Source organism: Rhynchophorus ferrugineus, unplaced genomic scaffold, assembly GCF_030347505.1.
Source record: "Rhynchophorus ferrugineus isolate W39M unplaced genomic scaffold, kcgeb_rfMv2 rfM11, whole genome shotgun sequence".
Classification (NCBI taxonomy): domain Eukaryota; kingdom Metazoa; phylum Arthropoda; class Insecta; order Coleoptera; family Curculionidae; genus Rhynchophorus; species Rhynchophorus ferrugineus.
Window position 1 is genome coordinate 11,495,925 of NW_027472590.1, and position 23,478 is coordinate 11,519,402.

The 23,478-nt window shown below is 33.6% G+C and overlaps 2 protein-coding genes across 4 annotated transcripts in view; one reads left to right on the plus strand and one right to left on the minus strand.

The window, feature by feature from the left end:
• toy (paired box 6 protein twin of eyeless) overlaps nt 1–23,478 on the minus strand; it is an 86,014-nt gene that overhangs the window by 746 nt on the left and 61,790 nt on the right. For all 3 annotated transcript variants that reach the window (XM_076417577.1, XM_076417578.1, XM_076417576.1), the window contains exons 7-8: nt 15,398–15,585; nt 9,052–9,266 (exon numbers count right to left, since the gene is read on the minus strand). In XM_076417577.1, coding sequence (XP_076273692.1) covers nt 9,052–9,266; nt 15,398–15,585 — 403 coding nt within the window. The remainder of the gene's footprint in view (nt 1–9,051; nt 9,267–15,397; nt 15,586–23,478) is intronic.
• Nucleotides 2,837–5,993, plus strand: LOC143204766 (uncharacterized). Its single transcript, XM_076417562.1, has 4 exons — nt 2,837–3,191; nt 3,476–3,746; nt 3,804–3,971; nt 4,074–5,993. The coding sequence occupies exons 1-4, from the start codon at nt 2,940–2,942 to the stop codon at nt 5,855–5,857; spliced, it is 2,475 nt and encodes an 824-aa protein (XP_076273677.1). The 5' UTR covers nt 2,837–2,939; the 3' UTR covers nt 5,858–5,993.

Below are 23,478 nucleotides of genomic sequence, written 5' to 3' on the forward strand. Positions count from 1 at the left end.
AATAAAGATATGCGATCTTCCTGTATCTAAGGATAGGAATAAATGAATAAGGGAAGCATGGTTAAGATATAAACATTATATCATATGATTTCAAAAAAAATAAAACGCAACAATGGCATATGGACCAAAATTATCGTTCAAAAATAAAATGCCATGCTACAAGCATTACAATTATTAAAATATATTTATTGAGATGGTTAACAGATATAAATTAGTTAAATAACTAACAATGGTTAACAATCTCCATCAAATGGTTAATTATAAATAGAGCTAGAAAAAAATTAGGGAATCTTAGGTAAACATATAAGTCAATTAATTAAATACTAAACGAATGAAGAAAGATATACCAAGTTATGCATTAACAAAAAGATGTATTATCGTTGGTCATATTTGAGGATATTTGATGATATATATCTAAATGTTTTTGCACCACAACAATGCTTCACAAAACATTTACTTTAATGGCCTAGTTTCCGTTATTTATACAAAACATACTAATTGCTAACGATTATTATTAGTTGATTACAAGTGACTAATTAATAGGTGTTGAAATGATCGTTTTTGTTTGTATTTGAAGCCTTGTCAAAACTAAATGTGTTTAAACAATATCTAATATTTCTATTGGATCTTGATCTTTTTATTACTTAAGAGTAATATTTGGTAATTACACTGATGATTTAGTACACCTTTTCCAACAATACCAAATTGTCGTGTAACATACTGTATGACTGAAATGGCTTCAGGAATCAAGAAGCCAGTCATGCCCACTAACCCGGCTGTGCTAAACACTGCAAAAAATCAATTAGTTTTTCGATTTTGAGCAATAAACTTTCAATTTCATCAATAAAAAAATATTCCAAAACGAAATAAATTTACCCAAATAAGTTACTAAATTCTAAATATAAACTAAAATTAATTGCTAATATTTCAGAATAATTAATGAATGTATAATAATATATAAACAATTCATATAAGAGGAACTTCAAGTATCAATGTATTAAGAAAGGAAAAAAAATACATTACAAAACAAATACATTTGTCTAAATAAATTAGCGCGTTTTCATTTAGTATCATTGACTTCCTCAATGTTCACTGATATACATGAAGCCCTTTTATAAACTTATGGCAATGCTGCGCTGTCACATCCCAATTGTCGGTTTTGGGTTCAATGATTTAATTCTCTATTCTGGGTATTCTAATCTAGTCATATAAAATTTTCTCGCCAAACGTTTGAAATGATAGGATTTTGTTTTAATTTCCCGAATTTTGTAAAAATCATAAAATTCCAAATTTTGTTATAGTTTTGCTTTGATACGATAGAAGAATGTATAGGCATCAAGTTCCAAGTAAATCGCTCAGTAGAACTTAAGGTACCTTCGAAAATAACTCAAATTTTGAAAAGTCCTCCTTATGATATGTTCTTAAAGGGTTAACCTTTAAAATTATGAAAAAATCGGTTCGAGAAAAACGCGTTTAAAGTTTCATTTTTAGATGCCGCATCACTAAACAGTTATATCACGGAATATAATTTAAATTTTGAAACGTAGTCTTAACGGCATATTCATTAAAGGTTCAGCTTTCAAAAGCTTAAATAGATTTTTCCAAATACCCCATTAAAAGTCATGATTTTGATGTCAATGACAGAGAATGGTCCAGAGGGCCAAAAGTTTGAAAACAATGAATTGTAAGACTTTTTGGACGAAAACCCAACTCAAACTCCCAAAGAGAGATAACGGTCCACCTACTGTTGTGATAGTCGCAGGTTCGAATCCTTCTGGGGTATGGTCATAAATTTATGTTTGTGATTGTTTAATATTTGTGATTGTCCTAGGCAAGAGTACAAAATCCGACAAGGAAAATGATCCCAGTCGCGCCACTAAGTAAGACCGAGTGCGTTCTGGGGTAATTTCTAAGTTGGTCACTCGCCAGTCAGAAGGCTTAATGCCGAAGACGATGCTTCGCAGGCCACGTTAAACTGTAGGTCCACTCTAAATAACAACCCTTAGACTTTCAAATATCTTTAAAAAATACTCCCAAAGAAATTTCTAACAGCATAGTAAACGATGAATCTACTCTTTCAAGATGGTTATATTCTATGGGAAGGATCTAAAAGGGAAATGAAGTTTTCAACAATACGCCATGTAGTCAACATCGCGGTTTAATTTCTCTCAAGGCAAAAAAAAAGAAGAACATTCAGTTACTTAGTGTGACTGGCGATGAAAAGCGGATCTATTAACGGAAAGTAGTACCAATTATCTTATATATAAAAATGAATCGCAAAATATGTTCCTAAGCGCATAACTCAACAACGCCTGGACCAATTTGGCCAAATCTTTTTTTAAAATGTTCGTTGAAGTTCAGGGATGGTTTTTACGGCGAGAAAAATTAGAATTATTGCTGGAAAAACCCTAAAAATAGCCCTTTTTGTTTGAATTTGTTTCGTGTATCAGTTGACAATTCATCTGTCATCTGTCAAAAGTCATCTGTAACAGACAACTTTTTTTTTTTAAATTTGATATGACTTGAACTCAAATCCTTTTAATCCGTACGAATTGTTTTATTTATTTAAAATTTTTTATTTGTTTAAAATTTAATTCAAATTTTAAATAAATAAAACAATTTGTACGGCTTAAAAGGATTTGAGTTCAAGTCATATCAAATTTAAAAAAAAAAGTTGTCTGTTACAGATGACTTTTGACAGATGACAGATGAATTGTCAAGTGATACACGAAACAAATTCGTATATCGTGTTTTGTGCAGAGTGTTTAGTTAGTTAGTGTTTGTTTAGTTCGTGATTAGTGAAAAAATAATTTATATTTGATTCGCGTGAAGCGCGAGCGCGACATTCAACTAATAATCGCGCAAGTTTGAATCCAGCTGCTTTCAGTTACGATGTGTCAATTGACTACAGTAACTACCAATGTGTTGTTATTGGTTCTATGAACTTGGTTTGCTCACACTGTAAGGCATTAAAATACAAAAACGAAGCCAATGGATTGTGTTGCGCAAATGGTAAAGTGAAATTGATACAATTGGATCCACCACCAGAACCATTGTACTCATTGGTTTCAGGAATAGGAACAGATTCTATACACTTTTTGACACATATTCAACAATATAACAATTGCTTTCAAATGACTTCATTTGGGGCAACAAATGCAGTTCGGGAAAATTTTATGCCAACTTTCAAGGTATGTATTATAGCAGTTACTCATAATTATTTTAGCGAACAAAATTTTCTGTCACCAAAGTTAAGATGTGTTACTAATCTTCAATTTCTTAATCATTACGAAATATATCACTTAGTCATCATATTATATGGTGATTCATTTTCAGTGACACTTTTATTATATTTTATATTTGATAGATATTAGTTAAAACTAAATATATACTTTTTAAGATCAAATATTATTTAAGTTTGATCATTGACAATCCATTAATTTATACCACACCATAATATTTTTTTTATTTACAGATACAAGGGCAAATATATCACAGAGCAGGTTCACTGTTACCAGTGTCAGATAGCGACAACAAATTCCTGCAAATTTATTTTATGGGCAATTCACCACAAGAAATTGATCTGCGTTGTGCACATAACAATTTAGTAAAAAGGTCTATTGTAGAACAATTACAAACTTTATTTCATCAACACAATCAATTGATTATATTGTTTAAAACTGCCCTGGATCTGATGCCATCCGATAATCACAAAATTGTAATCAGAGCTGATAAAACACCTGCAGGTCAACATACAAGACGTTTTAATGCACCAACTGTTGATGAAGTTGCTATCGTTGTAGTTGGAGAAAACTTGGAATCCCGTGATATTGTTTTACATCGTCGGAATTTTCAATTACAACCTATAAAGGAAACACACCGCTCATATGATGCACTGCAATATCCCATTATATTTTGGCAAGGTGAAGATGGCTACGATTTATCAATAAAAATGATAAATCCCATTACAGGTAACTAAAATATTAGTTTAGCTATGGCGATAATATCTCAGTCACTATATTATGTATTTTAATTTTATATTTGAATGTTATTAAAACAAAATCTGTTTACAGGTTCTGAAACCAACAAAAAAGTCAGTTCAATGAACTATTATTCATACCGCCTAATGATTCGGGAAAATGCAGATAATCGCATATTGAAATGTCGGCGATTATATCACAAATATGTTGATGACATGTATGTTAAAATTGAAACGGAGAGATTAACATTCATCAGGTTGAATCAAACCAAACTCCGATCTGAAGAGTATATTCACCTTCGAGATGCGATTAATACTGATGGAAATGCACAGAATGTCGGTCGGATGACTATTCTTCCAGCAACATACATCGGAAGCCCTCGGCATATGCACGAATATGCTCAAGATGCCATGTCGTATGTTCGTCATTATGGTACAGCAGATTTGTTCATCACATTTACATGCAATCCGCAATGGATAGAAATTAAGCAGGAGTTATTACCTGGGAAATCATCCATTGATCGTCATGATATTACAGCCAGAGTCTTTAGACAAAAGTTGAAATCTTTAATGAATTTCATCGTAAAACATAATGTGTTTGGTGAGACACGCTGCTGGATGTATTCTGTGGAGTGGCAGAAACGAGGATTGCCACATGCACACATTTTGATTTGGTTGGTTGAAAAGATAAGGCCAAATGAAGTTGATGCAGTGATATCAGCTGAAATCCCTAATGTACAAGTAGATCCTGGATTGCATGAGGTAGTTATCAAAAACATGATACATGGTCCCTGTGGAACTCTTAATCAAAATTCACCGTGTATGATGGATGGTAAATGTTCAAAACGATATCCACGGACATTAATATCGGAAACAATTACTGGTAATGACGGTTATCCATTGTATCGTCGCAGATCGACAGCAGACAATGGAAAATCAACAATTGTCAAATTAAATCAACAAGATATTGAAATAGATAATCGTTGGATTGTTCCATATTCACCCATTTTATCAAAGACATTCAAAGCACACATCAACGTTGAATCTTGCCATTCAGTGAAATCGATTAAATACATTTGCAAATATGTAAGCAAAGGGAGTGATATGGCTGTGATTGAAATTGGTGCAGAGAATTCTAATGATGAAGTTACCCAATACCAAATGGGCCGCTATGTCAGTAGTAATGAAGCAGTTTGGCGAATATTTTCTTTTCCTATTCATGAGAGACACCCTTCTGTTGTTCACTTAGCTGTGCATTTAGAAAATGGACAAAGAGTGTATTTTACAGCACAGAACGCAGTACAAAGAGCTGCTCAGCCACCATCTACTACATTAACCAGTTTTTTTGAGACATGCCAAAACGATGATTTCGCACAAACATTGCTATATTCTGAAATGCCAAAATATTATACCTGGAATCAATCCTCAAGGAGATTTATACGACGGAAACAAGGAAAACCAGTTCCAGGATATACAGATGTATATTCCACCGATGCGATTGGCCGGATTTATTCAGTACATCCAAGCAATGATGAATGTTTTTATTTACGACTGCTATTAGTCAATGTACGTGGCCCAACATCATTCCAACAGTTACGAACTGTTGATGGTGAATTGTGTGGATCCTACAGAGAAGCCTGTCAACGTTTGCAATTGCTTGAAAATGACGCTCATTGGGATCAAACTCTCAATGATGCTGTAATATCATCACACACTCATCAAATACGAACATTGTTTTCTATAATCATATCTACATGCTTCCCATCAAACCCAATTGATTTGTGGATGAAGTACAAAGATTATATGTGTGATGATATTTTGTATCAAATACGGAATAGAATGGGAAATCCAAATATACAAATCAGTGAAGAAATTTAAAATGAAGCATTGATTTCAATTGAGGACATGTGCTTGATAATGTCAAACAAACTATTAATTCAATTAGGCCTGACCGCGCCCAATCGTCCAATGCATGACGCTTTTAACCAAGAGTTGCATCGAGAAAGACTGTATGATCTCAACGCTTTGAAAGAATAAATTCAAACAAATCTTCCACTGTTAAATGAACAACAGAAGTATGTATTTGAAACTCTTATGAAAGTAACAAATGATGAAACTGGAGGGATTTATTTCTTAGATGCACCTGGTGGTACAGGAAAAACTTTTTTTATTTCATTAATATTAGCAACAATTCGCTCACAAAATAAAATTGCACTTGCACTCGCTTCGTCGGGAATCGCACCAACTTTGCTTGAAGGTGGTCGAACAGCCCATTCAGCACTAAAATTGCCATTAAATATGCAAAGCAATGAAACTCCAACCTGCAACGTTTCGAAGAACTCTGCAATGGCAAAGGTTTTGCAGCAATGTAAATTGATTGTTTGGGATGAATGCACGATGGCACATAAAAAATCTTTGGAGGCTTTAGACAGAACCTTAAAAGATCTACGTAGCAATAATAACCGATTTGGTGGTGCAATGATTTTATTAGCAGGAGATTTTCGTCAAACATTGCCAGTGATTCCACGATCAACGCCAGCTGATGAACTCAATGCATGTCTAAAGTCCTCCAATTTGTGGAAACATGTTAAAGTACTTCATTTAAGCAAGAATATGCGTGTCGAGTTGCAAAATGACCAATCTGGAAACATATTCTCTAAACAACTCATTGACATTGGTAATGGCAAATTTCCTATAGACATGTTGACGGCTTGCTTTTGCTATGACTATAAACAAGTCCCAGGGGCAATCATTAAGTGTTTGTGGTATTAATCTAGAAAACCCATGTTTCTCACATGGTCAATTGTATGTTGCCTGTTCCCGTGTTGGAAAACCATCAGATTTGTTTATCTATGCGCCAGGTAATCAAACAAAAAACATCGTATACCACAAAGCAATATAATGATAATAATAATAATAATTATGATTCACATGATAATAAAGTTCAATAACAATAAAGCGATTACTTACTTTTCAATCCTTATATATGTTTTATTTAATTATTTTTTATTCACAACGCCCTATCACCAGGGTGATGGTTCTGTTCAGGAGAATTTTTTAAAATACGTAGGCACAAAAACTGCCACATTACAAATCTTTTTGACAGGACGAAGTCTGTCGGGTCAGCTAGTTTTCAATAAATGTATTTTTGGAAAGAACAAAAAACCTGTGTTCTCTCTCTCTCTCTCTCTCTCTCTCTCTCTCTCTCTCTCTCGTTTTGTTCGTTTATTATTAGGCTCAAAATATCTTAATATTCACCGGCAAATCCATGGGCAATAAGTTTTCTTTGAATAAATATTTAAAACGGTTATTTCTAATAGTCAATATTCCGTAGTAAAAATAACCGAGATTCAAATATATAAAAATGCCAACGAGAGAGGTCGTAAAAATCGAAATTCCCGACGCAATTTATAAATTAGAGCCGGACAATTTTCCGTTTTATCCTCGTCGCGTAAACCGCCGGCGTGGCATTCGAAATTCACGGACGTAAATTTCCTTCTCTTCGATTGGTTTTCGAAGGTCGTCGAAAGAGGGTAGTTTTATATTCGCGGCTGGGCAGGCGTTCAATAATGTGCGAACTCCTAGGTGCGGGGGGGGGGGAGGAGGAAGGGGCGACGGTGGGTGGCTGGTGAGCGCAGAAGGGCGGCTCGTTGTTTTGGTTTCAAGCTTCGTTTGATACCTCTCCCCTCTCGGGAACTAACATAGCCGCACGCTTGGTTCCGCGCTATTGGCGCATGACTTCAGTTTCGGGGAGGTTTCCTTTCCGGCGAAGATTAATTGATGCTAATAGTTATCACATCCTTATTTCACTTTCCCGTAATTGTATTCGGAGCAGAGGTATAGTTATGTACTGTATCCGAATTGGCTTGTTCAGTAAAATATATCTTCTATATATAAAGAAATGAATTTCTGTTGGTTAGTCTCGGTAAAGCTCGAAAACCGCCGTGCCAAATTAGCTAATTTCAATTTTGCCAGGGAAGGTTTATATGGTCAGAAGACATGGAATAACTGCGAGGAAAATAACTGTCTCACTGTACAAAGGATCGGCATTGTTGTTGGTTGTCAAATATTTACGGGTACGTTCGAACATTTATTTTGTGACTAAAAATATCGAATGCTGGTTAAAATTACCGGTTACTATTGCCAAACCGCTATTAGAATATATAATATTAAATATTGAAGATAATTTCTTGACACTGGCCATTTAGTATTTTACCACGAATTCTATTTCATAAAAATGTAAGTATTTTTTTGGTAGGTAGATCGGTTCGATAACATGGACCTAGATAACATATTAAGCATATGAAGATAACAAGGTATGTACAGCTATATTCTTAGACGTAGCACAAGCTTTCTATAACGTATGATAGGGCATGACGGCCTTGTTAATTTTCTCTTTCTCTCATTTATATATATATATATATATATATATATATATATATATATATATATATATATATATATATGAAACATATGCAATGAAAAAGTTTTTAATATTACTTTAGTACAATCCTGAAACATAAAAAACAACCCTTGTGTCATTGTTTCCCATTTCTTTTATTTACACTCGAGATTCGATAGAATATGTCCATTTGATGGTAGAAGAAAGCTAGGGGCGATTTAGTTTAATTATAGTTATTGAATTAAGAGCTTTGAAGCAACTCTCGGAGAATAATTTTAGATATTTAAATACTTTGAATTTGGTGCTCCTAAGACCTGGATGTGAACCAAACAAATATGTAAGAAAACCCAGATATGACCAAGATCAAATTAAGCAAGGTTTAAAATATCAAGTTTACTACTTTTATACGTTAATTATGTGCATCGTGGTATATATCGTATTAATAATATTTGAAGTAATGTTTTAATTTTTGCTATAATTTCAAAATAATTAAGTTAACTTAAATATACTTATTGTAATTTTTAATTATAAGACTATTCACAAGTTTAATAACGTTTCGGTCATTCAAAATTAAATACTATACTCAATAATATTATACAATGCAGGGTGCATCATGAAAAGAACGTTTAAACCTCAATTAAACGACAATCGGTAATATAGAGAAACTTACCAGTTCCTGTTGATACTGGGGTGCCTCCTGCTGACCCTCCCGAAGCGTAGGATGGGTGCGTGGTTGGCTGCGTGTGAGCTACTGCGGGATTACAAGCTGTCGCCCTGGAGTTATACGAGGAACTCAAGGAATGCAGAGGGTCGTGAAACATGTAGGGGTAGCCTGCGGCATCCCTCTGTTGCAGACAGCTGGAGGTCAGACCACCGGCCATTGGGCTGAAAAAGAGATAAATGTATAAATAAATAGCGCCCTAAGAAAAGTAGCCTTAGAAGTGTAATAGAAGTTTCTGTATTTAGTATTCATTTAGTAATACTTGACATTGTAATTATGTTTTTTAAAAATCATGGATATTTGGAGATTGCTTTATTTATTTTCATTTTAAATATCACATTTTCGTGATATTTTTGGAAAATTTTAAAATATTCTGCATTAAAATAACAATACTTCTTTAGGTGCTATCCAAGAATCATCTGTTTTCCTAAAATGGAAATGCCACTCAGTCAAATGACATGGAAATTATTAGAATAATATAAATCTTCACGCACCTTTTCGTGATACAGTGTTTCTGCTTGTGTAATTAAACTTTTTCTTTCTTTCAATTCTCGCCATAGTAAGACCCATTGAAATCAACCGCATATTTGATGATTTCAAAAACTTTCAGTATAAGTTTATCAAAAATAATTTTCTTAGAATTAGAAATATCAGTAGCTATCTAGTAATGTTTCCTTCATATTCTTTTTATTGTTCAGATCTAAGACCTAACTTAATTAACCCCCAGTTTATCTCTTCGAATTCCGAGTAAGTCCATTGTTTTCGAGCAGTTGTAATACTTCGACGTTTATATAATCACGCAGTCTTTCTTGATACTTTCTAGCAAATCTTTTAATTTTTTCGCTGACCGTTAGTACCCTTTATCTCCTGTATGATCTTGTATCTTTATGGATATACGCATTTCTAATATACCATGGAATGCTATAGAGGACAATGCTGAGGGGAACTTTGTTTTGGTAGGTTTGAATTGAGAAAATCGCATTTGCAGCAAGTTTCACTTTTTTACTTCAGCATAAAAGTGACAATTTTGACGACATAAACTGAGATCGTTCCGGACAGACAAGAAAAAATTGAAGACGAGGATTTTAAGCCATTACTCGATGAAGATCCGTGTAAAACGCAATGAGAATATGCAGTACTGTTGAAGACATTGAAAGGCGTCAGAAAAGATTTTTGGCAATTGTGATCTGAAGTGAGTCCACTGCAATAATCTAAAGCATCAACATCAACGACATAGCAGATTATCTATGGTTCCAAGCTAATGCTCTATATTCGGTGGGATCAGCTAGATATGGTATGAGCTGCTATCGACATAACAATGTTATTCTTCAGCAAGACAACGCTTCAAGCAAGAATTGGGACCATTCGTGGATAGCCTGAATAGATAAAAAGTAGCGGCTACCGATGAACAATAATTTTAATAAAATACATTCTACCGATTTTTCACAATGATGCTTCAAATTTAAAAACTATTGGCTCAATAAATCCTGTAAAATTAATTCATAGTCCTAAAGGTATTTTAAACAACTAAACACGATATCACTGACATCATACATAACGTACGTAATATTTAAGGTTACACAAAATTGTCAAAAAAGTCTAACAAAATCGAGAGACCGCAGTGAAAAAAATCCGAACGTTAGGCGGTAATTAAAACAATCTGTCAGATCGGTCTCCTTATCGCCCACCCGGCGTATCCGAACATAGTTCGCGGCTCTCTCGAAGTTCCGTATTAACATACGTACCGCCATCTAGAAAAAAATCTAATTAAATATACAGAGAAATCCCATGTCTTCCTGTCAGAGGGAATGGAATGTTTAAATACGAACAGTAGCCGAGATGGAGAATTATGAAGTGACAAGTGGTATTTAGAAGTTCCAGACCCCCTGTTGCTTCATACCTGATTTACTACTTCAGGGATCAGCTGGAGATATAAGCCGTAAAACGAGAGAGAGTTTTTTTTTCTTCATGGTTCTCAACGGAAAGCTTATAATTATAATATTTTCATAGATGTGGCTATTTTAGGTTGATTTAACGGCCTAGATTTATATATAGATATACACATACAGTTTAAATATTTACCAATTGTTAATTATAATATAAAGAACAAATTTATTCTTCTAAAATTACGACCTCTTTTCTGGCTCAAGCACTCGCAGACTCTTTTTAATGAATCGCTTATAGTTCAAATAGCAATTGTCAATGATGGCATCTAGATTTTGTATTTTCTAGTGATTTTTTTCGACAATCAAGAATATTAAATCTAAACTATTAAGGGACTTACTTTCTGTAAGAAATACTATATTAGAAATTCGAAACTATATACCAGCTAAGCCATGGTCTATAAATCTGAACAAGTGACAATCAGAAGGCAATATGCTTGTTGCAACTGATTTTGATGACTTTGCTAACTTTACCCGTTATTAACGGTTTCATTCTATTTTAGCAGGTCGTAAAATACTACACCTTGCCGATCCCATCATATAACAGGACAATTAAAAAGTCCCCGGCCTACCACAGTAAATCACCTTTTTTGTCAAATTTTTTTTTATTAAACATAATTCCCTTAAAGGGTGATACACTGATTATAGCGACCCCCCAACTTTTCGATACCATTTTGGTAGTATAATTTGTCCTTTGCTTCAAAATAGGCCTCAGTTTCGGCGATCACCTCTTCATTCAACGAAAATGTCTTCCCAGCTTTCTTTTGAGACCTGAGAATAGGAAATAGTCGCTGGTGGCAGATCTGGAGAATACGGTGGATGAGGAAGCAATTCGAACCTCATTTCATGGATGTTTGCCATCGTTTTCACTGACTTGTGATACGGTGCATTGTCTTGGTGAAGCAGCACTTCCTCTTTCTTCAAATGCGGCCGTTTTTTGCTATGTAGTAATTGCTCTTGATCAAGGTAGTCAATGAAAATTATTCCATGCGCATCCCAAAATACAGACGCTATAACCTTGCCAGCCGATTGTTGCGTTTTCCCACGCTTTGGAGCGGGTTCATATTGTGCAGTCGACTCGGATGACTGTCAATTGGACTTCGGAGTGAAATGATGGAGCCAGGTTTCATCCATTATCATATATCGACGCAAAAACTCGGGTTCATTATGCTTGATCATCTTGAAACACTGCTCCGAATCATCAAATCGTTGTTTTTGGTCAAAAGTGAGCTCGCGCGGCACTCACTTTGCACAGAGCTTTCTCATACCTAAATATTCGTGAATGATACGATATACACGTTCAGTTGATATCTTTAGAGTGTCTGCTATTTCATTCAATTTCAATTTACGGTCATTGAAAATAATTTTGTGTCATAATAACAAAACTCAAAATGCTCTATTCAGAATGCTTATAATTCACAAGCTAATGATCCGACAGCTGTGAAATTTATACACGCATATTTTGCGAGTTAGGGTTAACTAAAAAACATATGGATTTAATTCGAGTAGCGCCATATATGTGTCAGACTCGGGACATTTCAAATGACCTGTTAGGAGATATGGTTTCGGACCCAATGCGCTATCTTGTGGAACTTCTAAATTGGATGTAGTTCAGTGAGTTCATCATTTTGTTTTATAGTGAAATATCTGTCTGTGAGGTAAGTTTTTAGTAACTTATGAAAATAGTTCTGGCATAATCTCTCTTTTTTCTGTTATATTATTAAACCTCTTTATGTATAATATCTCAATAACGCCCTAGATTATCTTCTGATCTTTTTCCTCGTTTGGGAAGCATTGTTAATTTGGCAACTTTCCTAATGGTAAACATTCGCAGTATTGCGTTAAATATATAGTATTCTCTGATAATTCTGGTAAAATTCTTCAAGTTAGGAAATCATATCTGGGAGAATTTTTACAATTTATCCGTTACAATTATTGTATTTTTTTTCATGTGGTAGGTCCAGGAAAAAAACTTGAATTAATTATTTTGCTTGAGACTGTTGTAATAGTCATAAAATTGCATCAAAAGTTTGCTGTTATAAAACAGCTTAAACAAAATTAATTTTAATTATTAGCTAAATTCGGAAGCATTAATTAAATATAATAAAAAGCCCGCAAAATGTATTCACAGTTTTTTTTAATTTTATGAAAAAGTGTTTAGTGTTCTTTAATGACTCATTATTTATTAAGAATTAAGCTTCTATCGAAAACAATACTCAATTTGTAACCGTTCGTTCGTGAAGACAATGGTCAATGACGACGGGCCAGTCGTACTCTGTTCCCGGCTGGTTAAAACGGACGCTGCAGCAAAATCAAGCAGCGGCGGTCTGTGGAAATGACATGAGCGCCGCCGGCCTGTCACGTCACTCAAATTCAACTGGACACTTTGAGCTGAACGCAGATGCCGGATTACTGATAATGATCCGGTCATATTTTCAGACATTGCGGTCTCATCGTTACCCCAGACGGATTTATATAAAATATTATGAATTATTAATAAAGCGCGCGATTATTAAGATGTATTTCGGATGGTTTTAATTGGAATCGTTTTTAATATCGATACACTAATTTACATTTTTCTGTAACTTGTAGAATGTTGAGAGTAAATACGGATTTGTTAATATTTGGTGAGATTAGAAAATAATTGTTTATCGTAAGCTGCTTGAGCCTGAGTAAATGATTAACTCAGCCATCTGATTTCAATAACTAATGCGATAAAAGATAAAAGCAGCTAGAACTGATCAATCAAGGCCTCATCTGTAGTAACTCGGCACAGACTGAGATTAGTTGTGAAATTTTCATAAATCCATCGATGCAAAGTCGGTTCAGTTTGTCGCCGAAAAGTGTTACAGCTACAAAATTATTATATCACTAGAAAAATTGCAAATGATCATCAAAAAGGGCGCGTATATTATTGATTACTATTTGAAGTTCATATCATTTTTTTGTAGACATGAAAAGTCGAAATTGCTTCTTCCCAACCCACTATATTTCCCTTTAGAAAGTAATTACAAATGGCTGTAGATCAATACCTTCAGAACATATACAATGTGGAAATGTGCACCCCAAATTGTTATTCCACCCTTTCAAACATTTCCAAGAAAACAACTGGAATTATATTACAAAAAAATGTATTAAAAACTGTTGCTGCTGTACAAGCAGATACCAAAATCTATATAGACCTATGGAATTAATTTATGATGATGTTCTGCGAGAAGCTATATCAACATTCTATCAGTATTTTAGAATAAAATCCTGAAACGTATTGTGGATGTATCCAGATACTATTGGATCAATTACTTCGAATTATTTCAGTCATAGAGGAAATTAGGGAATTCATAACAAGATATGAAGAAAGATTCCACTACCACGTAAACGTCGAAGTACTGCAACACTTGGACAACACTGAACTAGGACGCAGACTAGCACTAAACATTAAAAATACTCAAAAGTGCTACACCATTTTATTTTATTAAAGAATAAATATGGGCCAATGCGACTTCCTATGTAAGTGCATCATATTAAGGCGTTGTGGATATAAATTGTAAGTTAGTCGACAACGACTAGTAATAATATATTAGTAGGATTTCAGTGTGACAAGATATGAGATCCTGAGAGGTTTACACTATATCATCGCATCCTTAAAAGTGAACTGTATAGTTTTGTTTAAGTACAAAAGGCATGATCTTTAAGAATGTTTTTATTAGAAAAATCTTTAAAAACGCGATTGATTGATGGTGGTTCAACATTCATATCACATGGATGTGATAACATCATCTTTAAAATATAGTTATTTATTTAGATGCACACTGAATTTATGTGAATTCTGTTGTTCTTGTTCGTTAGAGAGTCCATTAAATTCGCGAATGTTAAAAACAAACTATTGTCGTGATCATCTGCAAGACATATAAAACGCTGGCTAAAATATTCTGAAAAAGATTTGGAGGTCTTGCTGAATTTGGCGAATAAGCTGGTCATTGAAGAGATTCGTACTCTAATTTTCGTATTGGGTTTCGGATTCGTACTGGTTTTACCAATGGCTTTTTGAGCTGTATTAGCGGGTGAGTTATCCTGGTGGAAAATGATTTTTTTTCTAGTGTAATTCGAGTTATTTTTCGCAAAATTTTGCATCGTTTTAGTCGGTAAAAGAAACCTTCTCATTTTACGTTCCAAAAAATATTATAATATGTTCATTAAGCGAACCATTATTAATATACAATTAACCATGAGCTCTTCCCTATCGGAAATATCATGTCTTCATTGTTAATAAACATTTTTTCAGGTGTTGTAACGACGAACGACGACGAATAATAATTATTCGATTTGGAATTAATTCGGATCAGGAAGCTTACCTATAACTGTCAGCCATGGTGGCGATGGGCTGCGGAATCGACGAGTACATAGAGTTAAAGCCCGAGTTAATTGACAGGCGACTGGTTGGCACTGGTGGACTGACAGTGCCCACTTGATCGACGGATCGTCGCTGATTTCGGAGCTTTTCCTCTCTCCGCCATTTTGCTCGCCGGTTGCTGAACCAAACCTGCAACAGAAAGACGTAGAATACGTTAGATATGTCAGCAATCATGTCATATAAATCGTCAAAAATACATAAATATATTTAAAATTAATGTAATATACTAGAGATTCTCAGTTTTGTATAGTTCTATATTATTTCTTGAGTACAACAGCGTCCATAAAAAGTTAACACACTCAGTTCTGCGTCATCATAAAACAAGACAATCAACTCCAGAATATACAGGTGCAGACCAATATAGATTACCATAAAATTTCATTTTTATTTCAGTGCTAAAATTTTTTACTATATATTTCATTTAGCATTAATTTTTAATTAACAGCAACGCCAATTGCACTAATAAAAAAAGTCCTGTGATTTATATATGTGCAGTTCCACATGTTAACACAGCAGAGCATTTGGAAATAGCATTAGAAACGGGGCTTAAGAAAAACTCATATAAAAAGGACAAATAAAACTTGATTTTAAATCTGCAGAAATTTATTGGCTATTTGAGAGTAGTGGAAACACCTTCGTAAGACCATATGAACATATGGCATAAAGATATGAGTTTGTAGCAATAAAACAATTTGGATATGAAACAGCTATTTTAGAATAAAGTATTACGCCCCGTTGTACATCAGAGAAAATATATCTCTTTAGAGACTTGGAAATCAACACCACATTTCAAGCCATTTCTTTCTTCATCATGTGGATATCTGACATCGTCGTTGATCTGATAAAACGACTCAAAATAATTAAACCTTGTCAATTAGTCAGTTAATAAGGTCTTATTTCAGGAGTGGAAGAAAATGCTAATATAAAAATGTTTTGTTTTCAAACATTTTGAACTACTCATTTATTTATTGATCACGATATGTTTATATTCTAATTTAGTGATATCATTGGGGTGTTAGTCAATAACAAAATTATTTAATATATAGTTAGCAACCTTTTAGATACGGATAGAAGATCACTATCTATGATCCAGATATAGTTTTCGAGGAATTTGATGTTAACAATATAATCAGAAGCTATAATGATGTAATAATTCATAGATGTTCGATTAGATCTAAAAAAAGAAATTGTATGATATTAATGAAACACTGGGTATCATCAATGACTCCTAGCGAGTGCAACTTCCTTTAACGGTTTTATTTAACAGTTCTTTTGTCAAATGAAATGCTACTCATTGCTATCTGTCTACTCATATCATTTTTGTAGATCAGTATTAAATAATGTTATATATGCGAGATAATTTGAATAAGAAACTTATTATTAGGAATTGCACAAATGTTCAATCAAAGTTCAATGACAAATATGTAACCTTTTTATCCAAGGGTGTATATATAGACACCAAAACAACACACGCCCACCAGATCAGCTGGTGAGGGTCCTCGCTTGTCTAACTCCAAGAAAAATGTAAATTTATACAAGGCATCTCATTAGTCGATTTATTATTCAGTTCGGGTTTTCGTTTTTTTTTTCTAACGTGTCAAAAACTTTACATGAAGTCAAAGATCTTTCGTATGTTTCAAATATGACAATTATTCAGAAAATCCAATACTTACGTTGCCACGTAGCAATTTGAGAAATTGTTTTTATATTTAGAGATTTTGTTGCCGCTAATATTGATGATCGATGATTTGGCCATGCTAGCTATATAAGTTTTTATGTTTTTGATCAATATTTGCATGAATATGTATCCATGTTTCATACGATATAAGATTTTTTTTTGTTTTTGGTTCAAAAGTTTGTTCACTAACACTACTATAGCTTTAAACTAGTAGTTTGAATGATTTATTTATATTGGCACCAATCGTAAAATATTATTATCCAGATATTACATAGATTCGTTGAAAATGGTGCCATTTCCTTGCCTACCCCCTAGGTAAGTGGTTTTCATATTGCTGCTTATATTAATAATTTTTACAGAATAATTCCAAGGGTCAGTACTTCATTGACATTACTGAATTAAGGGTATCTTTTTTCGGAATTTCCTCGGAGTGTATATATATATATATATATATATATATATATATATATATATATATATATATATATATCAATTTCACAAGCGTATTTAAAAGCAACATAACAAAAAATCTGTTCTTATTACCTCACAAATATTGTTCAACTTATCCGAGCGACCGGGGTTATTATTAGTTATGGCGGACCTTTTCGGGCCCTTCCTTTTAACCCGCATGGAAAATTAAAGGGATCCGCCGAAAGCATAAAAAGTAAACATGCACGCATTAATTCATTCAGATTTCGGAGCGCCGTTTAAACACTCCAGTTTTGAGATTGTTTGCCGAAATGGAGGATGCTGATCTTTCATATCAAAATATTTGTTCATCGAGCAAATAGCTTTATTAAAAGGGGACCGGTTCGTTTGTTTAAAGGAAGGTCGGGGGGAGTGGGTGGGGCGAGGGGGAGGGAGAGAGCCAAATATGAATGCATGATACTAATGTCGGCCATTGTTTGTACTCGTAATATAAAAAGGAACGGCAACGTTGTAACTTTACGCGCCAAGAAACGCGGCCATTGCGCCTCTCTTTGGAGCAAATTTGTAGATATGTTATTTATGACAATACTGTCATTAAATTGTTGCAAGAAAATAGTGATGAGAAAAATATAGGAAGAGTATTTTGTATTGGTCCGGGCTGGTAATGAAACAAACATAAAACTACATGAATTTTAAAGTTAATTTACATCTACAAGGAATCTAGAGACAGGTCGTCGAATAACCCGTTTGAATAGGTCACTCGAACGAAAGGTGGACGAATTCCTCCCAAACTTCTAGCGAAAACCGCCTTTTGCATCCAAGAACCAGCCAGCAGTTTCAAAAAAGACCTGGAGAGTGATTGTTAACTCAATAATCAATTTAAATATTGCTAAAATTAATCAGAATTGGTAGTGGTACCCCAACCGTCATATTCAGCAGATATTGCACATTGAAATTATCATCTGAATCATTCAATACTGCAACCAATTTTCTCTGGAACTGGTTATTTTTTTAAGGATATTAAATCCAGCAAATATTAACAAATATAAATAATCCAAGAGGAGTTGCCTTGAGAAGATCTGTAAAGGAAGCATGCTGTGTTCCTTTTCAATGAACTTTAATACATAGGTACTACTTTTGAAACATTAACACTATAACAAACACTAAACATTAACACAAACAATATAAATATATATATATATATATATATATATATATATATATATATATATAATGAAAATACGTTAAATATCTGGGAATGCATTTCGATCGACGTTTGACATGGAAAAAAACATATAGTTACAAAACGCAAACAATTTGGGCTTAAACTAACCCAAATGTACTGGCTAATAGGACGTAAATCTAAATTATCATTAGATAACAAGGTTTTGCTGTATAAGTCAATACTTAGGCCCATTTGGATCTATAATATTGAACTGTGAGGTGCTACTAGCAAATCTAACATAGATATCCTCCAGAGGTTCCAGAATAAAGTGCTGCGAGTTAACGTCGATGCCCATAACGAGTGTGATTCGGAGTGTTAGTGTTAAGTACTCTGAAAGAGTATTAGTGCATGCCAATGCACTCGCCAAACAGTTAAATGTACGCGATGACAGTGAAGTGCGTAGGCTCAAACGCAAACTGCTATACGAACTGATTAATAGACACATAAAGTGAGATTTAATAATATGTATTATAATCTAGAATAGTTTTTAGAATAAATTAGGATAGACCGTAAAATAACTTAAAATAATATCTATAATAAGATTTAGATTGTAAATTGTACAGTAGATCACCTACTAAAGTGATCTACTACAAGTCAGGATAGTTATATTATGTAACTAAAATCATATAATAGTACTTATTGCCCACGGGAAAATTGGCGTTCTAGGAGTTTAATTAAAAAAAAATGATTATTGGATAATGATTACCTGAAAATTAAATTAATTTTATTTTGAATTGCTTCCTCTTGTTCGTCAAGATCTGATTCCCAGCGAATATTTTTTGTAGGTGTCATAGAAGATTCTTAGGTACGAGTAATCTTTGTACAACAAAGATACCAAATAAAAATTTTATACCTTTGTATGAAGAGATAAAGATTAGCGATAAGTCGAATTTGTAAAAAAATATATTTTTCTCAATTGGACTAATTGACTGATACTTTATTTATGTCATATATAAAAGATATTTAGTCCGGTAAAAAATGGGAACAATTACCATTAATTGGCAGAGCGTTCCGAAAAAATAAACGTCACCATTTTTTCCGACGTCCAAAAATGACATTTTCCAGACAGTGTCGTTTTTCGCCAGCGCCCCAAATCCAACACATCCGCATCAATCATTTTGTCTCCACAATATTGCGGGTGTCATCGGGCCCCATCCAATAAATAAATGACGGCGATTTACATGGGCCAACGGAGGGCACGGGGGCAAGAACTTCCCAGCAATAAATAACGTTGATTAAGAGCGAGAGACATAAAAACAGCGATGGGTTAAATGATTTGGACTTATTTACTTTTGGGGTGGACGACGATTCGTTTGTTTTTGCGGATGGGCGACAGTAGGCGTAGGGCGATATTATTATATTCGTTTTATTCTGTCTATTTTCTTCCGATTGGATGGGCTCGATGCTTCGGTTGTTGCGTGTTGATGGATGTCTCGATGTTTGAGATCAGTGAATCATTCACCATTTTGTTTTATTAATTGCTTCTTGTAAATATATTAAGCTCTATGTATATTTTTATATATACATACATATACATAAATGTTTATTTTAAAGTTTAAAAACTTGAACGTTTTCTACCAGCTAGCTTTTTGAAGTTCTAGTTCTGTTTACTTCATATTTTATATTAAAGTCTTCTTTTCACCAACGACGATTTATATAGACTAGACCTACTGTTTAACTTCAGCTCTGAACCATTAAGACTACCGACTGGCGGGTGACCAACTTAGAAATCGTCCCAGAAGACATCCGGTCTTACCCAGCCTGGTTACTGGCGTGACTGGGATCATTTTCCTTGTCGGATTTTGCACTCTTACGTAGGACAATCACAAATATCAAACAATCACAAACATGAATTTAAGACCATGCCCCAGCAGGATTCGAACCCGCGACTATCGCAACAGTAAGTCGTCCGTCCTATCGCCTTTACCACTGCGCCAACCAAGCCGGCATTAGTTTTTTTTTATTATGTGCTATAAAAGTCTAGAAAATTAACACCAATTTGTTTTTATCGAAGTGCTTGATTCTTTTCTTGGTTAAATCAATATACGCTTTTTTGTTTCAATAGGTGTTTGTAAATAAAATATATTAATACAATTAGAACAAAATATCTACTCAAGCCATAGACAAATAGTCAATTTTATGAGGATACTAATAAACAACTTAATATTTATACATATAAAAAGGTTAAGCAATGAATAATCCAATAAATAATGAACATGCATAGTCACAGATTAGTGAGATAAAATATAACCTTTTCATTAATTGAGTATCTCGGTCTACAGTCTTGAAAATATTATATTTTTGGTTATTCTTAATAAAATATGTAAGAAACCAATAATCTAAGATACTCTCAAACAACCTCAATCACTTAAAATTAATTTAACCAAAGGCAAAATGTAACATATCATTTTAAAAACCTTGTTAATATTCAGGTTTCGATGCAGTTCAGTTTAGCTTAAACCTAATTAAATTCAGTTGATATTTCTTAAATTACAAACTGTACATTTTTACTAAGAAAAAAAATTATGAATGCCATCTCTACTACAAGCAACCAGCTTGTGATGTTTCTAACGAAGCTAAATCCACTCTTAAATCAGAGCAAGTTATTAAAATGTTTATTTTAAAGTCTACAACATTTAGTCTCTTGAAATTCCGATAGAAAAATTTAAAAGTTTTTCTACAAACTAGCTTTTTGAAATTCTGGTTCTATTTTGACGTATTTACTTCATACTTTATATTAATCTTCATTGTATAAATTATTACAGTTTTATCACTATTTAGAAAGTTGGAAAAGAATTACTGGAGCTTTATATTTTATGGCGTTAAAAATGGTGGTTTTGAGACCGTAGACAAAGAGCAATCTGGATAGCCAAAAAAGTTTGATGGTATTACTTGATCGAACAATCAAAAGGGGTTCGCTATCGAGCACTGCGCGAAAAATTGTCGGAATACCATCAAATAAGCAACAAATTTATTTTTCAAAAAAATTATTGTTATTCTTGGATTCCGTGAATAACACGAAATGGTCTAACAAGCACCCCACACTGTAGGCGTCCCAAGTAGATGCCTACATAATGGACTACACTGCTCTGCTGCCTTTCTGGACAACGCTGCTCATGTAATATCCACTCAGCGTAGAAGAACTTGCCCATCAGCGAATATCAATAATTTTCAACTTCCCCAAGCTGAGGATGCTAAATATCTTGCTATGCATCTAGACCGGACAAGCATTTGACAAAGTCTGACATGATGGACTGACATACAAAATAACAAAGACGCTTCTACATTCATATTATCATATTCTCTGATCCTACGTCGATCGAAGGAGTTTCTTGATCAATTATAATGACGACTATTCTACTTCGGGTGTCTTACAGGGCAGCGTACTGGACACAATAATTGCGACCTACGCTGACGACACTACCTTCCTTTTAGTGCATTCTAACCAAAAAACTGTTCTGGTTCAGCCCCAATGCCGTCTGGACAAAATCGAGAAATGGTTTAACCAATGGAGAATAAGGGCAAACCAAACCAAGTCCACTTACGTCACTTATACTCTTCAAACGCACTCAAATGCACTCGCCAAACAGTTAAATGTGCCCGATGACGGTGAAGTGAGTAGGCGCAAACGCAAACTACCATATAAACTGATAAATAGATACATAAAGTGAGATATAATAAATAGTGAAGGGAACTATCGACAGAAATTGACTATCAACTGTTTAGTAATTTACTACTTTTTACCAGTGACTGTTTTACCAGTGTTCAGTTGTAATTTTCGGTCCGACTGATTTTGGTACTATTTACTATCTATTGTTTCAGTCGTACTTTTAGTTGCTATTTTTGGTTCTACTTGTTTCATTCGACTGATTTTTAACGATGGACCTTTAATTAATACCCAATTAATGCTTACATAGATTTATATGTAGTTTTATGATTTTTTTTGTTAGTTTGCTTGTAAATAACAATATATTGTATATTAATATTATAGCATTTTGGTACGATATTCTTCAAGAACGTTAATGTAATAAGGTAAACAGTTTAAAATTGGCAACGATAAATAGTAAAATATTTTGACTGTTTTTATGGCAATAATAGGTAATATTTCGATTATTTCCTCGATTTTTGTTAAAAAATATTTCCGTTCCATAATACTGTATAATAAATAAAGCATTTATATAATTTAATTCAGATTATTTTTAATAATGACCTCTCTCACAATTTATACAGGAAAGGATTCGTACATCTTCGTCTGACAGCACGAATTGAAAAAATAACAGTCGAACCGTGCATTTGACTGAAAATAGTAATTACAATTTTCAGTCGCTAGTTTTTTGACTATCGACTATTTCGACTGTTTTGCAACTATCAACTGTTTCGACTATTCTCGTTCGATAGTTCCCAACACTAATTATAATCTTTAGAATAAGTTAGAATAGTATCTATAATAAGATTTGGATAGTAAGTTTCTACAGTAGATTACTTACTGAAGCGATCTTCTACATGTCTATATATTGTTATATTGTATTACGAAAATAAAAAAATAATACTTATTGTCCACGGGTAGATTGTTAATGTTCTAAGGGATTAATATAATAAAAAAATACAGTAATGAAGCTTAAAATTACTAATAAATAAATATTAAATAAATACCTATATTTCTTCACAAAAACGAATAAATATTTTGTAT

What these genes read in the sequence shown, in the direction of transcription:
- LOC143204766 (XM_076417562.1), top strand. Translation starts at nt 2,940, where the DNA reads ATGAACTTGGTTTGCTCACACTGTAAGGCATTAAAATACAAAAACGAA. An exon ending in ATTTTATGCCAACTTTCAAG is followed by an intron (nt 3,192 to 3,475) that starts GTATGTATTATA and finishes TTTTATTTACAG; the next exon opens with ATACAAGGGCAAATATATCA. An exon ending in AATGATAAATCCCATTACAG is followed by an intron (nt 3,972 to 4,073) that starts GTAACTAAAATA and finishes ATCTGTTTACAG; the next exon opens with GTTCTGAAACCAACAAAAAA.